The sequence below is a fragment of the Dromaius novaehollandiae genome, chromosome 3, assembly GCF_036370855.1.
Source record: "Dromaius novaehollandiae isolate bDroNov1 chromosome 3, bDroNov1.hap1, whole genome shotgun sequence".
Lineage (NCBI taxonomy): Eukaryota > Metazoa > Chordata > Aves > Casuariiformes > Dromaiidae > Dromaius > Dromaius novaehollandiae.
The window spans coordinates 931,711-948,948 of NC_088100.1; the positions used below are offsets into that span (position 1 = coordinate 931,711).

A 17,238-nucleotide genomic window follows, 5' to 3' on the forward strand; every position below is an offset into this window, starting at 1 on the left:
GATATGTATGCTGATGCCACTATGTTAAGGGTGTTTATGAATAATAAATATTGCATTATCTATATCAGGAAGGGTGTTCTAATTCATCTACAGGTGATAGTAAGCTATCAAAACCTGTAGCTTAGGGGAGATTTTAACACTTTACGTGAAATTTATGGAGGACTACTTAACTATAGTGGACTTGTAAAAAAACAAACAAAATAAACAATGGCTAATCTACCACGTGCTTTCAAATCGAACAACTTGATTTTCAGTTCTGCTGAACATGAATAAGTTTAGTGAATCAGTGCTTAAGGCTATTTACTAAAAGCAAAACTAAAATATCCCAGAATCCTATAGGAAAAATTTTGGAAAGTGTTTGAAGTGTTTTATCCAAAAAGGCATAACTACCAGTGTGTTCATACAGCAGACCCTCTCTCTTTTAAAAAACTTTTGCACCTTTTTCTACCTGAACTTGCATTTTTATACTGTGCAATTTATAGTATCCAAAAATCAAAGACACTTGAGAATTTCAGTGGAAGAAACTTCAGAAAATACTTATTATTAAGGCTTATTCTGGGTTTTAACCATTTCTGCCTCCTGGAAGCACAATTTCTGAATTAGAAATCTCATTATTAAAAAGGGTAGCACTTCTAGATTAAAAAGATTTTAAAAAAAGATTTAAACAGGTTCAGAAAATGTTACGATAATTTAAACTGACACTAAACACCTCTGAGGAAGGTGAAAGCATAGATTTCACCTACAGTCATGAAACCAGCAGTTGCTAATAATGAAGTAAACAAGGCAGACTTTCATTAAGACCTCTGAATGAGAGCAGAGAAGGAACCATCATGTCATTTCCCTCCTGTGGAAAAAATGTCTTAGCTAGTAACTGTATATAGTCTTCCCCCTACACACTTTTATCAACGGAATAAGGGTGGGACTACATTTTCCCCAATAGCTCCGATATGCCAAGGAGCTGATTTCTCAAAGTCATTAGCAATATAGAAGAGGTTTACTTTAGACAGGGCATTTGAGATAGGACTGTGTACAAAGATCTTGTCAATTATTGAGATAAGCTACTGACACCATCATAAAGCAATATTACGTTTTGAAAACAGAGATCATTTTTCATTAACTGTAGAAACTTCTTACAAGTTAGGTGAACTGCCTCCTGGAAAAATGCACTTAGGAAGCATTTGCAAAGCAGTTCAAAGGACGAAGGAAAGAACCATAGATGAGTTGTTAGAAATGTGTTTCAGAAATTTATCTCAGTGATCTCTACACTCAGTGCTGTTGCACTGAGTTACCAATGCCGTTTTCACTTCAGCAGCAACAGCAGAAACACGTTTGGAGGCTTAGTAATACGGTCTTTGTCAGCAAAAAACCTTCAAAGGCATTATTAGTTATGTCCTGATATCTTAGTAAGTATATAATAATTTTGTAATTGTGTTCTTATGGGGAACCTCCCCTCTCCCCACATATTTAAGTATTAGGAATTATAACTACTTACGTGTACTTGGAGGCTAGGTGAAGAATACACTTTGTTCCCTAAAAGGTCTGTGGTGTAATCCTACCTATTTATAGGTTTTGAAGGAGTTTGTATTGATTATGAAAAACATAAGCAATGTATAAAGATAATAATGCTCATTTTCTTCCAACAGTTCTCCAGAATACACGTCCTGCTACCCTTGCTGGATGAGCAGCTACCCAGAAATCTCACTGATTTCTTAAAGCATGAGCATCTGTGTCTTGGTATGCATTTTGATGGGCAAGCAGCTGCAAATTACTGCTGATTCTGCCCAGACAAGAGTACACAGGTACCAGAAAAGGCATGTTATACAAGTCATGAAAGTCTTCTAAACGAAAATTAGAAGAACAAAGATAAAATTCTATGTCAAGTCTTTCTCATCTAAAACCACATATTAATAGTTACATTAACATCAGTACATTTTTCAAGAGTGTGTCCACATTATCACAGCTGCTTATTTTTATTCTCATTTTGCTAAGAGTTTATCATTAATAACTGTATGAATGCAGTTTCGTACTTTCTGTGCTCAGAATACTTTCTTATAAAGTAGATAAAGATGTGAGAAGATAAAGATGCAGAAAAGTAAGTATTTCTACAGGTGATATCAACCTCTTAGGTTTAATATGAAAGTAAGAATTTTCTCCTGGGAAACATCCCAAAAAGTAACCTTAGCTAAAATGAAACTGGAATCTGTCACAACTGAAATAACATCTCGTGAAGGATACTCTGGTCTTAGAGCAATAGCTGTATCCACCAGTCATAAATGCAGACTATAACAGGAATCAGCATCAATATAACCAGAGCTGAGCAAAAAGGTACCAAAGCTGTCAGCTTGGCTGCCTAGGTTGTTTTAGTGGAACACAGCACAAAGGAACCAGTAGAGCTTGGCACTATAGTTACTGGCATCAATGAACCAAAGAGAAATCGAGAGGGTCAACAGGGCTCCAAAGCTCTGGAAATACACAGCACAAGTTTGAAGTAGATCTTGCTGAATTGAAAACACAAGAAGATTTCTATTATAGTATCAGTGAACCAGCTAATGTCTGCAGCTCTGTCATCTGGTTAGCAGTCCTTGGGCTGTCAGTCGAGAAAATATATTACTGTTGAGTAAACATGTATATAAGACCTTTCATAAAATCAATTTTGCCTGCACTCCTAGCTGATGCAACAGCCATCAGAAAAATGATTTCAAGGTTACTATAGACATGGATTAATCCATGACTTGAGGCTTCTCTGAATGTCTCAGGTTAGAGGAGGCCACAGTAAGGTCTCAGAAGAGAAAAGCACTTGGGAAGAGGGGTTGTAGATCGGTGTTCCAGAATATGTGAAGAGTAAACAATATTGGCAAAAACATCACTATCACCCTTGAAACATATCACGAACTAATTGATTTTCACCATGATCCCAATATCTTGTATAAACTTGAGAGCATTCTCTGTACCAAGTCTGCATTACATAGGAAAATCTCATCTCTTTCAAGGTTCCCAACTATCATTATTTTTTTTCCATGCTTTCTTTCCTTCTGTTCCTCACTACCTTCTGTTCCCTGCTCCCAAAACCTCTGTTCCCCACTATCTTCTACTTCCACTTCTATCCTTTGTTTTGTGCTGCTTCTGTATCTGCAATTCCCTCTTGTCCTGGTACATGAATGCTACTGAGGTAAATTGTTCCAAAGCCAGTATCTGGCCCTAGAGCTGGTACCGTCTGACCACATCTATAGTGTTGAACTCTCAGTCTCCAAAGCAAGGTGGCTGCACCCAGATTGTCTAGTGGGCATGGTTCCCTCGCGTGACGTAACTCCTAAACCTTAGCTTAGGGACTGTTTAGGAGAGTGCTAACTGGCCCAGACAAAAGCCATGCTAGAGATTGTCCTAAGTTTTGTAGTTTAGATCATCAAGAGCCTGCAACAGCTTGCACATTAATTTCCCAAAACAGACATAGCCTGAATAGTCTCCTTTTTTATTTACATTATATCCCATTCCTCCAATTCACATCATATCTTAAAATCAACATTTTATGAATAGCCTATTCAGAATGAAAAGCTCCAAAAGTTAGTACTGGGAGCAAAAAGGGATGACAGATTCATAGATTTTAATACCAGAATGGGGACAATCCATCTAACTTGACTTGCTGCCAAAAGAGGTCAGATATTTCTGAAGTCCTCTACATTACGAGTTAAAACTACTATTTAGATATGCCTTTGTATAAAAAATCCAGACTGGATTTATGTACTTCAGAGAGTGATAATATACTAGTAATTTAGATTGAAAGTTTCAAAAGTTTATTACCTACATCACCAAAAAAAGGAACAATAATTTACTCTGAATTTTCCTCTCTCTACTTCCAAACACTGGACAGTATCAAGCCCCCATTTTCTAAATTTAAGAGTCATACTATAACAGTTCTTCCTCACGGAGATAATCCCTAATTGTTATCCAATCAACATTTGAATTTCTCTTTAAATATATAAAAGATGGGGCTTAAATCTTTCGCCATAAAATAGGTTTTGAAATCTATAATTGTCTATTTCTTGAGATGCGATTATCATATAGTCATCTACCTAAATGTTATTTCCTATATAATTTAGTTAAGATTCTTTAGTGAAGGCTCTGTGTTTTCAACACACATATTTACAATCCTCAGGATGACAATACCAGGTTTTTCTTTTAAAGAAATACCATGTTTAAACATGCCACTTGGATAAAGATTGTTGTTAGCACAGCATTGATTTAGCTTTCTGTGGAGGAAAGGATTTGCAAGTTTTATGTCTTGTTAAGTGAGATGAGAAGATATAAAAATAAGTCAGACTGTGGTAAAGATGGGAGGAAAACACATGGTTTAAGGTTTTGAAAAGAACTGTGTAGTCTTGTGTGCTTTATACAGCACTGAATACAATGAAAACCATTAACAAATGAACAATGTTATTTAAATTAAATAAAAAATACAGTTTACCTATTTATATACTTTCCCTGTTTGAAAACCTTTAAAAGTTCTGGCAGCTCTGAGTCTATTATAAAAACATCTTTAACTTTCAGAATAAATTAGTACAGAGATGGTTGTTTCATCATGACAAACAAACGCGAGTTACCCAAGAGGAATGCTCCTTCATCTGATGCTGGTTGCTATGAGGGCCATTTGCATGGCCACGCCAAAAACAGTTTTGACAGAGCTGGTAGTTGTGGCACTGCTGGCATCGGTACCGGAAACCCATCATGCTCTCGCACCGGCAATATGAACACTCCACAGGATGGAAGACTTGGTGGAGATGGGGAAGGAGGGAAAAAAAGAAAAGTAATAAGCGAACCTTAAGAATACCTCAACCACCAAATTTAATTAGAGCTTCCAAAAAAACCCCATGTTCTTAACCACTAAACCAGCTTGTTATTCTGGGCAGGTCATGGATTCTGAGTCCAGAATAGATCATTTTGGTGAGATTAACCATAAATCTAAGTTGATGATAACATATCAGTTCTATCTGACAATTTCAGTATTTCTTTTATTAGATTTCTCCCTCTTCAGATACAGTCAGACCAGAAGTCTCCATGCTAGTTCAACAGCGCAGAGAATACATACAAGTGGACAGCAGAAGCAGAAAGGGTGTATTCACAAAGGTGAATTAACTTCAGCTTAACGAGGTCGGTTCCCCCCTGCAGTCAGCTGAGAGAGCTTATTGCACAAAAGGCAAATTCATAGCATGAAAACAGGGCTTGTGCTCTGAATGTTCTCTCATTGAGGAATCTCCCCTGCTACTCACTGACTGCAAGGTGAGCTCTGTCTCTCGTACCTCTATAGCTTAAACTGAAGAAATCCCCAACATTCCTCTAAATCTTAACATCTCGAAGACTTAAAAAATAAATTAGATATGACATGCAGGTCACAAGCAGGCTAAAAAAAGACAGTTTCTTCCCTGTTCTTCTACCCATGAATAAAACATCATAGACTTACTCCATTTGAGTTTCTTTATTTTTTCCTTGTCGTTCTTTGAAGAGATAGGTCTTCAGGATAGACAAAAGAGGAATGTGAGAATGAGGTAAAGGAGGTAACTTAGTATGTGGAATACTGGTGAGGCATATCTGAAATCTGAAGAGGTGAGGCATAGGAAATGGAAGGGAAGGATGAAGGTGAAAGTGAATTACAGCAGCAGATAGTTTAGAATCACCACTGGACAAGAGCATAGGTAATTACATATAGATATAAATAATTGTGCTTTGGAGAAGATCACAGGAAAAGGAGCAGATTATTGGTCAGTCAGCTGAAATTCATAGATATGTCTATTTTAAACTATTGAAAGATGCAAGAGAAATAATTGGGAAGAGTCTTAATTTTTTGACCTATGATAGAAATTATGATTTAGCCATTTTAAGAGAGACTTGGTGCAATACCTCACAGGACAATAAAGCTAACAGGATATATAGATAATATATAGAAATATATAGCTTCTATAGGAAGGTTTGACCTGTTAAACAGTGTAGAAGTGTCTACTCCCTCAAGAGTGGATGCGTATGCCCTAAGGGTCAGAATATAGGAAAAAACTGTTGAAAACACTTGGGTAACAATTACAGAAGACAGGTTGAGTGTTAGCCTGCTCAGGTATGCTACGCATAATTAACCCAAGAAGATCAGGTGGAGATCAGGTGGAGGATGATTTATTCCAGCACATAGCAACACCATATAAAGCAAAGGACCTGGCCATGATAGAAGATTTCAGTGATACGAATGGCCGTTGGGAATGGACTATAGCAGAACTGTGGCAAGTTTTTGATCCAAAAGGTGGAGAAAGCAATGAAAAGGAAGACTTCTAGACTTGTTCAAACAGTATAAAAGAACTGGTTGAAAGAGAAGATGAAAGGTGACCTTGAGTCAACATGGCAACAGAGTTTGTGAATTTTAGGAGATGGAGGAGAGATGATTCCAACAGGGCTTCAGTAGAGCAAGTTTCAATAATCTCATGAGAATTAGTAGATAAGTTACAAGAAAAACGACTTAGGAGAACTGCCAATTCCTTAAAGAAATTATACTAAAAAAAAAATCATAAACGATCTCAGGGCAGAGAAAAGAGGAGAATGTAGTAAAAGACCAACTTGGCTAAAATCATGAGCTCCTCAATAACCTAAAATTCAAAAGCAAGCATACAGAAGCGAAAACTTGGTCAAATTATTGCTGTGGGTTAAACGAAATATGCAAATATACAAAATCAGAAGAAAAGAATGAGAGAAAACTAGCAAGGGATTTAAAGAGGACACTACAAAAATTGTAGTCATGATCATTAAAAGGAGATGAAATTTAAGATTTGCAACTACTGACTTCTCATTTTATTTTAACTTGCAGAAAACATACTGGAACAAATATTAAAGGAAGTTATTGTAAGCACTTGGAAAACAATGGAGAAATTAGTCATGGCCATTATTTGTCAAGTCAACCCAATTTCTTTCCACAACAGGGTAATTGACCTTGAAGATAGGAAAGTAGTATTACATGTGATGAATTTTTCATTTTACTTCAGCCATTTTTACAAAAATGGTCCCCATGATATTCTCATGACTGGTTTTCCCTCTCGTGAGGGAAATGCACACTAGATGAAAGGACTATGAAAGTGGATGCATATCTGGTAGGAAGAAGATCAAAGGGCAGTTAATTGTCAAAATGCAAAAATCTAGTGAGCAGGCCTCCAAAGGGCTTTATTCCAGGTCACGTAGTAGTCAATATTTTCATAAACATATTGAATGATGGACTAAAATGTCCAGTTTTGGGCGTAACATTTCAAGGAAGATACGGGTTAACAAAGCATACAGAAGAAAGCAATAATAATGTCTGAACACAATCTAAAAAGATATATGGAAGAAATGGAGGCAGCTTAGCTAGAAGGAGACTGCGAGAAAGTATCATCAAACATGTAAGAGGTACTTACAAAAATAACAATACATTCTCCAGAGCCAGTGGGCAAAAAACAGGTACCTAGAGGTTAAAACTGCAATAAGAAAAAAATCCATGCTAGAACATTAGGAAAAAAATTCTCACCTTATGAATATTTTAACATCCTACCTCAAATTACTGTCCAGAGAGGTTTTGAAACTTATGGATTGAAGATTTTTAAGCAGAAGCTAAGAAATCTTTCAAGAATATTTACATGCATTTGAGTTTGCCTTTGGAAAGAGGGAAGGATGAAGTCAAAGCTGTGTGTGTGTGCTCCCCTTGCCCCCAGAATACCCTTTCTGCCAGTGGGCAGCGGTTCTGTCTCCTGCTGAGTTAGAGCATTTGTGGTATGCTACCCTGCCTACCACTTGAACCTGTCTCATCTTCCCCACCTTTCCAAAAATGCCTGTCTGAATTCTCTGATTCGATGCATTTAGAACAGACTATTACTGATGAAATGGGGACCAAGCACTACAGAGTCTTGAACCAAAAAATAAAAAAATTTGAAACTGATATGCTTGATTTAAGGAAAGCAATAATAATATTCTGATGAAATAAAAAGCTAAAGCAAAATAATAATGGTGACAGCATGCTAAAGGCACTGCAAAAAGGATGCTCTAAAAATGACTGGTAAGGAGGACATTGGAACAGTCAATATCAGAGATTATTAGATCATGGGCAAGACAAATGGCCATCAGGGTAGAAACAAGGAGGTGTATTTTTTTATTTTTTCATAAAAGTGGCAGGGCTTAGCCATAGACAGGATATAGATAAATGAAGTGAAACTGCATGGTTCCTCCCAATACGAGCCTGCCATCTTCCCCTTCCTAGGTTACTAGTAGGTGGTATGGTATGATCAAATGTAGGTATTATTCTCTTTTCCTTTACTGTTCATCTCTAAATATAGAAAAAACGGTGTTGCAAGCTTTCTTCCTCTTCTCTCCTGATCAAATCACCCTCCTACTCCTATCTGCATAAATCCAACCGGGCTGAAGTTATCATGAAGCAATCAATTAATAACGTTTGTCACACCATTGACATTCTCATATCCAAGTCACACTTGATCCACTATGACCTTTCTGCCTTTGGACTGCAAGAGTTAGCCTCCTTTCTGCTGCTCCTTTCCTGCCTCTGAGATACCTGCTCTACTCATAAAGTGTTCATGCTTCATTTTTTCTGCTATTTCACTCAGTGATCTATTTTTTTAGTTTTTTTTAATCTTCTCTTTTGAAGCTGCCTCTTTACCCAGTGCTCCCTGCCATATATGGCAGTGGGACTTTTAGGGTTCTTTCCTCTTCTCACTCCTTCCAAGTCCTCAGTCTTTCCCTTTTCTGGTTGCAAGTACTCCAGATTCAAACTTCCCACCGGGTCTCTCTCTCGAGAGACAACCTGCTCCTTCCTCTCTTCACTCCTGCCAGCAGACCAGGTCCCTATGGAAAGTACTGGAAAAGCAGAGAAGGGCAGCAGCTAGAAAGACTGGACCATGAACCCAATTCTCCAATCGAGCATCTCCTCTTTTTCTGACTCCTGGTCACATATCTGCAGTCAGCAAGCTTTTGCTTTCTCTCTTTTTTTTTCTTCTTTCCTTCAAATAATACAGCTGGTGACCACCATCATATTTCACTTCCCTCCCCAAATGTTCTGTCTCCCACAGCAGGACACATCCAGCTATTTCCCATCCCATTTGACCCACTCCAGTATTACTAACTCTGCTCAAACTCATATATTGCAGAGTATCCCTGAAGGAAATCTCATCACAAAATTAACCTCACTGACTATAGCTGCGTCTTCTCCTTCCAATTTTGCCATCCTCCAGAATTCTTCTCCTGTAGCTAATCTTTAACTCTCAGCTGTAACCTTATCAGTATTTTTGCCATCAGTATTCAAATGTCCTCTCCTTTTATTCCCATTTCTTCTCTGATCAGGATGTGTTACAGTCTCCCAAATTTAAACTGGAAGAATGTGGTCTTTCTCCTTCTCCTCTATCACAAAGATGTTTCTCATCTGACCTCCTCCACAAATCTAATTTATTCAAAGATCATCTTATGCAATCTTGTGCTTTGCCTCAGACTCCTCATACATATTCCATTTCTTTCTTTTTCTTGTAGAAGAGCTGTCCCCCTAGCTCTCCCACCTAAAAACATATGCAAGATTTAGGTTCTCAGATATCAAAGCAACACAAATTTGACCATATTTTCTCCTCTAACTCCAACATCCCTCCATCGCTAAGCTTACTGAATGCACTATTTACTCTTGTTGTCTGATGTCCCTCTCCTCCAGTTTTGATCCCCCCCAAAACCCTCTGCCTCTCACATATCCACAGAGACACTCCAGCCAAAATCCCTCGTTACTGCTTCCCATCCAAATTTAGGTCTCTTTACTCCGCCATCAATTTTTAAACTACAACCCCAAATCTGATCTTCCTCCTTTTCTTGAAATCTCCATACAGTCCTGGCTCTGTGTATTCATCTTATCACACACTTCAACTGCTGATGCTAAAACCAGTCTTTTTCTGTCTGAACAATGGCTTTCATGGGGGGGAGAAGGAGAGATATGATTAGGGCTTCCAAAATATGATAATAATGTAAGTGATAGATTATTAAAGTGAAATAGTGAAAAAGAGTTTGAGAGGAAAATTATGAATCCGTATTTTGGCTATGTGGGTTAAAATTACCATAGTTTTAAAGATATCTGAGACAGGTGAGATGCAGGACTCAATGACAGGACTCTTGGTCTGGAAATCAGAAGCATATGAAAGCAGTCTGCTTACACATGACAGAGTGATGCCATAGGAACAAAGGTATCAAGAACAAATGGAGTCAGAAATAAACAGGGGCAAAGAACAGAGCCTTTATTAAGTTGTGTAGGAGGAATTCCAAATGACATTAAAAAAGAAACTAGAAGTTACAGGAAAATGATGACAGCTGTAAAACACAAGAAAAGAAATCAAAGAAGAGATAATAAAAATAGAAAGGTAAAGCAGGATGAAGATGGAATAAAAAAATTGAGCATCAGATAAGAGGCTATTCAATATTTTGGTGCAAAAGTGTTTTGTGGAAGACCTGGAAAAAATAGTTTGAAACTCTAGCTAAGACACTGTTAATATTGGAAGAGAAATGCTTTGAAGAACTTGCCATGACTATAAATGCAAACCTTTGTTTAAACATCTGTCTTCAAATTATTCTTTTACATGTGATACTAATAGCTACATCTGTACACAAGACACTGCTACAAGACTTTGCTCTACATAACTTTGCCATGTAAAACGTGTCTAGTATACAAAGTACGTGTCATGTTCTAGGTTTCAACTCTGATTTTTAGATTTTTCCATGGAAACTGTTCAAACCACTGGAAAGAGAACTTTTCTAGGAAATTAGCATCCTTAGCCTAAATCAATGGATAGAGAGAAACTTGCTGAGGCGACAAGTTAGAGCAGGAATCTCTTTCTATTGACTAAAGAAGGAACCTGATCTCCTTGGTCTAAATTAACAGTTGAGAATATACCCAAATACTCTTTGCTCCTGCATTCTGCTGCTGTAACTGGATAGTCCCGTAGTGAGCATTAAAAACAGATTTTCTGGCAGCTACAATCTGGAATGAAGAATTCCCAGGATATATCAGATGCATAAAAGCTATTAAAAAAAAAAAAAAAAAAAAAAAAAAAAAAGCAAAGCATCTTCCCAAGATACTTCCTGAGAATTAACCAGGTACACACAAAAAAATACCCTCCACTGTAAGGATGGGAGAGGAGACGCAGGTGAAGAGAGGAAAAGGCACTGTAAGGTTTTGGGTCCCCCCCCCCCCCCCCATCATGAGTCTCAAACTATGGCAAGAACTAGTTGGGAAAAACCTCACAAACTGAAGTCTGAATGTGAATTATGAGAGCAACGATAAAAACTTCTCACGCTTTGCCAAATCTCTAAATAAACCCCGATTTCTGGGACTAAACACATTCTGCGTCACTCACTGTTGCAGAACAGTGCTTTTCAACTTGTCATCTATGGACGCAGTGGATCAGATGGACCAGCAGATGATTATGAACAGAAGCAATTCTGCATATGCTGCACAGCAGCCTATGTAAGAGAACCTTTTAAAGTAATCTACACTCCATAGGAACAATTAGAGACTGGCAAAACAGAAAAGACTGAAAATCATTACTGAATTTTTCTCCAGAAGAAAAGATGATGGGTTTAAAACCTCATAGAAAAAGCACTTGTGAGTCACACTCCAAGGTACCCAGGCAGATGATAGTTCTAACCAGCCCTAGTAAAATATCGCAGGCATATTACAAGACCTGGCTTAAATTGTACAAAGACTTTGCTGATGAGTAATTTAACCTCTTCCTGCATTCTGCAAAAACACTACATAGATTTATTGCTTTATGCTACCTGAGTTGCCATGAGTCATGAAATAGCATACCAGGACAGCATGGACAGAAACACCCATGCAGAAGCTTATTTTTGAAATGTGTTTCCAGAGGTTTGCTACCACTAGTATGTACGAGGAACACTGTGCCTCTTAGAGAAGTAGCAGTCTCCTTAATAATAATGATGTCTAAAGTACAGTTTGCATTTTCCTTTTCCTTTCTTTAAAGCAGTCATCTGCAGAATCTAAAGAGTTTACAACTGGTCTGTAGAGGAACAGCCTTCCAAGTCAGAATACTCTTCCTTAATGACAACTTACAACTCAGGCAGCAAAGGAAATCACTTGCACAGAAGATTCGAATGATACATTTTTCCTATGGAGCCTTTTGTCTACCTACTGCAAAGGTAAACATGGTAAACCTAAAATAAAGCAAAGGCCATGCAGATCACCATGAAAATGTCCAGATCCTCTAAAGTGAAAACTGAAAAAATTCTGGCTTCCTAGTAATCATTAAAACATTCTGCCTCATAATCCTAAAAGAAATAGGGAGATTAGTTTCTCCATGGATGACAGTGATATATTCAAAGTACCAAAGGAGACACTAAATTGAAAGCATGAGATTCTGTTACCGGAACTCCTTTCTGACTATTATCATACCTTGAGGGTGGACTGGGAGGACTGTACGCTTATAACATGTTTCTTAATGGAAGCTAGAATTCACTGAATCCTGTGGAAGGTGAAAAAGATAAAAAAGGAAGCGCTAAGGCAATTCTGCTTCTGGAAAAGAAGTTTCCACTGTGCTTCAAGAAAAGCAGAGAAATGGAAATGCAACTCCCCCAGACACTGACCATATTGTTCATCGACTAACCTGCTCATTTGGATGCGAGGAGGGAAGGAAAGACTCAGACCTGTAAGAGAGGTGTCAGTTCTGCAGTAACTGAGTGTGACCTTGGTCAACCTCCACTCACCCGCCCCTAGGGAGGATAACGCTGTTACAAGTCATGTTTTCCTTGGAAATCACCTTCCTCCTTTCAACAGATGAGAAAAAGCCAAAAGAGAAAAATGGCATGATTACTGGAGTTTTGGAGGTCGTTTTACTTTTTTTTTTTTTTCTTTTTCCAAAAGAAATCTGAAAATACATTCCATCGCTAGGCTCTGCCTTTCCTTGTGAAAGGTAAAAGACTATACGATTTACCCCAGCTAAGGCTACTTAACAGCTGCTAAATAAATATCGTGCCATTTTAGGAAAGGCAGCAAGTCTCAATCCCCTTCAAAACTTGTTAAATTGATTTTGAGCTTCTAGGAAAGCTAAAGATTTTTCACTGAAGGCAGCCAAAACTTGAGTAACAATATCTGATTGAAGAACTACCTGCTGAGGTTAAGAAAGCTGTTATGGAACATCCTTTAATTGGAGATTCCTAAACAGGAACCGAGTTCCTCTATCACACACACAATTGGGTTTTTTAGTTACTACATTTAGAGTAAGATACAACCTCTACCCTAGAGAACCTATAACCTAGCCAAGTATTTCTAAGAATGTTCATATAAACTTAAGATAACAGGAAAGGCAAATTTAAAAGGAAAAAAAATCATTTTTTCGTACAGCTAAATATTCTTTTCTGTATTTTTGCTTTGTTACAAATGGAAGAGGAAAAAGAACATCGCCTGAAGCCTTCTTCCACTTCAATTTACAAAGGATCCTATTCTACAAAAGCGCAACAAAATGGATTAGTATGCTCGCACAAAAGTATACCATTATTACACTGCACATTAGCATGCAAATTGAGATGATGCCTCTCCAAAATTATGTGCTGGCTTATTTGTTTAGAACAGTACAAATCAATGGAATTTTATTTGATGTCTTGAGAGAGGAGATAGGTTTTTCTCTTGCCTGTAAATGTTATTTCTCCAATAAAACAAGCTCAGTCCACAGCTTAATTGCCTTTTGACTATATCAGACTTGAAAAGACAAGCAAGGAAATTGCAGCACTTTTTTTAAGGGTGTCAACTGAGGTGTTGCAGTGCCTCTGAAGTAACTCAGTAGTGACTGCCTCAGTAATTAATGAGAATATTTACAAACTGCGAAGGAGACAAACATCTGTCTGGAAGGAAAGGTTAGGAAACAAAAGCACTACACTCAGACAAGGTGCAATCCAGAGAAAACTAAATTGCAGTGGAAATCAGAAACTGAATCCAGAACAAGAATACTGAACAGATAATAAAAAAAAAATGTGTCCAGGATGGTAGCAGCAAAAACAAACTTAAAGGATGGGTCTTTATGGACTGAGCCTGTTTTATCAGAAAAACATCATTTACGGATTGTGGTGGGAGAGGAGCAGGCTATTTCCTACATGAAGAACTTCAGGGAACAAGTTAATGGGATTTTCACTGCCATCATATCTAGAGTCACAGAACAGTTGAGGTTGGAAGGCACCTCTGGAGCTCTTCTAGTCCAACACCCCTACTCAAAGCAGGGTCAACTAGAGCAGGTTGCTCAAGACCATGTCCAGTCAACTTTTGAGTATCTCCAAGAATGGAAACTCCACAATCTCTCTGGGCAACCTGTTCCAGTGCTTGACAAATCTCGGAACAAAAAAAAGTGCTTTCTTATGTTTAAATGGAATTTCTTATACTGCAGTTTGTGCTCATTGCCTCTTCTCTGTTCACTGGCTACCACTGAGAAGAATCTGGCTAGGTCTAGGCCTCCCATCAGGTATACGTAGTAATAAGATCCCCCCGAGCCTTCTCTTCTCCAGGCTGAAGAATCCCAGTTCTCTCAGCCTCTCCTCATATCACAGATGCTCCAGTCCCTTCATCATCTTCATGGCCCTTCATTGGACTTCTTACGGTCAATCTGTGTCTCTCATGTACTAGGGAGACTGGAACTGGACACAGCACTCCAGATGTGGCCTCAGCAAGGCTGAGTAGAGGAAAAGGATCACCTCCATACCGCAGGACTGCATTGTGCTGGCAAGGCTATCCCAGCGCAGCCCAGGATGCTGATGGCCTCCTTTGCTGCAAAAGCACATTGTGGGCTCATGTTCAACTCGTGGTCCACCAGGACTCCCAGGTCCTTCTCTGCAGAGATGCTCTCCCACAGGTCAGCCCCCAGCCTGTCCTGGTGCATGAGGTTATTCCACCCTAGATGCAGGACTCTGCACTTCCCTTTGTTGAACTTCATGAAGTTCATGAAGAGAGAGACATACAAAATTATTTTTAAGCCCTCAAATTCTCATGTAGACTGCACTGGGAGAACCATTTTATAAATATAACAATATCTCTCTACAAACCTGCAAACCTGTACCAAAAAAACAACTCAGCGCCTGTAGCAAGACATCTGTAGTAAAATAATTGTGTAACATTAGTTTTACCTTCAGCAGGGAGGTTATTTATCAAGAGCTGTCCTTCAAGATGTGCCTCAGAATTCACACCAGCTGGAATGTGGTGCTCCTCTCTCCTAGGCTACCAAACCTTCATAGTTTGCTCATCATGGAATGTGGCAAAATCATCACATGCCACGCATTATCAAGACTGTTTAAATCCAGCTGCTTCAGCTTCTTTTCCTGAGCTACAGAGCAATAACGACATGCAGAACTTGGCTTTGATATAGAGGAGAGGCAGGCGGCAGTAGGAGTATACAGCCATAAGCCTTGAGTAATTTCTCCTGTTAAACAATGTTTCTTCAATAAACTGAACGTACCTTTTTGGTGAGAACTATCCAGTTGTTGCTCTTATTAATAAGGTGTACTTACTGAAATATTGACTGAGCTCTGATGATTTAAGATAGTACATTAGTACAGATTAATAAAATATCCACTGGATTCCTGTCATTTTCTGGATTTTCACTCTTGGATCGTGACTTATGACATGCACAGAAGCATCCTCCCTTACCAATTTACTTGGCTAATGTAGCTGTCCATATTGAGATGGAAGAACTACACTCTCCACACTCCATTAGTATTGACTAGGTCTCCATAGACCAAGGGAACTTAGCTTGAGTATAAATACTTATATTAAACACCTTAGGCAAGACAAATCCCTCCTCTAGTTTCACATCCGATGTAGAGAAACTGCTTACTTTATGAAGAGCAGTTACCCTCTCATCTGGGCTAAAAACAAAGCAGAACAAGTCTTAAGGAAGTACAGGAAACCTGTCTAGAGTCCCTGGTCAAGATGTCATGAAATTATTAACGCCTGCACAAAAGGAAGGGAGGGACAAACTACAATAGCACTAAAAGGTAACATCTTCAGTCTAGCTCGACTTTGACAAGACTAATTTAATGGGAGAGCAAAGCATTTCTCATCCAAAGGCACGGTGAAACTATACAGCTTAATGAGGGCTCTTAAATCTACAGCACATTTTCCAGAGTACCCAAAGGATAAGAGATTATGCCTTTATTTCACTTTCATCAATGAAAACTTGCCACCAGTGGGGTAGGAGAAAGAAGCACATTCTAGTCACCCACAAAGTTTGCTGACATTCAACAACATACTACAATGCACACTTGAATACTCAACATCCTCAAGGAACACAAAATATTCACCAAAAAAAAAAAACCAAAAAAAGAAAAAATCAAAATGGTGATAGGCTTCCTCTTTTAGGGACCTGTAGATTTGGTCCTGAGAAGACCATTTATTCTTGTCTATGGCTCCAAAATGAATCCTCTCAGGTACAGACTGAAATATTGATACCACTTAAGACCTACTGAGAAGATTTTCTCGTTGACATCTGAATTAAATGGATCATCTGGCTCCAAAAGGTACCTTTCTCATGGAATAGTCTGTGGTAATGGCATGTGTTGTTGCTAGTTTAAACTAATGTGTTAGCTCCTATTAATGTAATTTATGGAAACTCAGAGAGTGTATGGTACCTTTCTGGTATTATTTAGTAATTACATAACTGCAGTCTAAAAGAGGATTGAAGCTTCATTATCCACATAATCTACTCTTGTTGCTGGTGACATCCAGCTTCCAAGCTCTCCTTTAAACCTTTCGGTGCAAAACAGGGGGCAAATGCATACTAAAAAGTAGAGACTTTGGGATAAAACTAAACAGACAATAATCTGTCCACCTTTTTTCCTCCAGAGATGACTGGAAAGAGATCTATGTTAAAATGGTGTATTTTCCAGCATCGTTCTAAGTGTGATGATCTTGTTTTAAAGCAGTACTGCTTTCTGGGTTTTTTTTTATGTTTTTGTCTATTTTCTGGAAAGTTTTCACCTGAAAGGCGACATGCATTCATGTAACTTCCTATAGTAAAATCATGCTCCCAATAACTACCACAAAGGCAGCACCGAGTTCGTACAAATACTTTTACTGAAGTGTCAAATAGTTATGGAAAGTGCTAAATTGTTAATGGAGTCAAGAAACTTAATATCAAACCAGCATCCTACACTGCTGCAAATAAAATCTGCATGTTGCATTGCCTTACAACACACTGCCAGCCTTAA

At 38.3% G+C, this 17,238-nt stretch overlaps 2 protein-coding genes across 10 annotated transcripts in view; one reads left to right on the top strand and one right to left on the bottom strand.

Moving 5' to 3' along the window:
• HADHB (hydroxyacyl-CoA dehydrogenase trifunctional multienzyme complex subunit beta) overlaps positions 1-17,238 on the top strand; it is a 644,785-nt gene that overhangs the window by 290,791 nt on the left and 336,756 nt on the right. The window lies entirely within an intron of this gene.
• Positions 1-17,238, bottom strand: part of DTNB (dystrobrevin beta) — a 211,304-nt gene that overhangs the window by 144,652 nt on the left and 49,414 nt on the right. For all 9 annotated transcript variants that reach the window (XR_010388137.1, XR_010388136.1, XM_064508184.1 and 6 more), the window contains exon 9: positions 4,599-4,765. Coding sequence is in view for 7 of the 9 variants with exons in the window: in XM_064508184.1 (XP_064364254.1) it covers positions 4,599-4,765 (167 nt within the window). In the remaining 2 variants the exon portion in view is untranslated. The remainder of the gene's footprint in view (positions 1-4,598; positions 4,766-17,238) is intronic.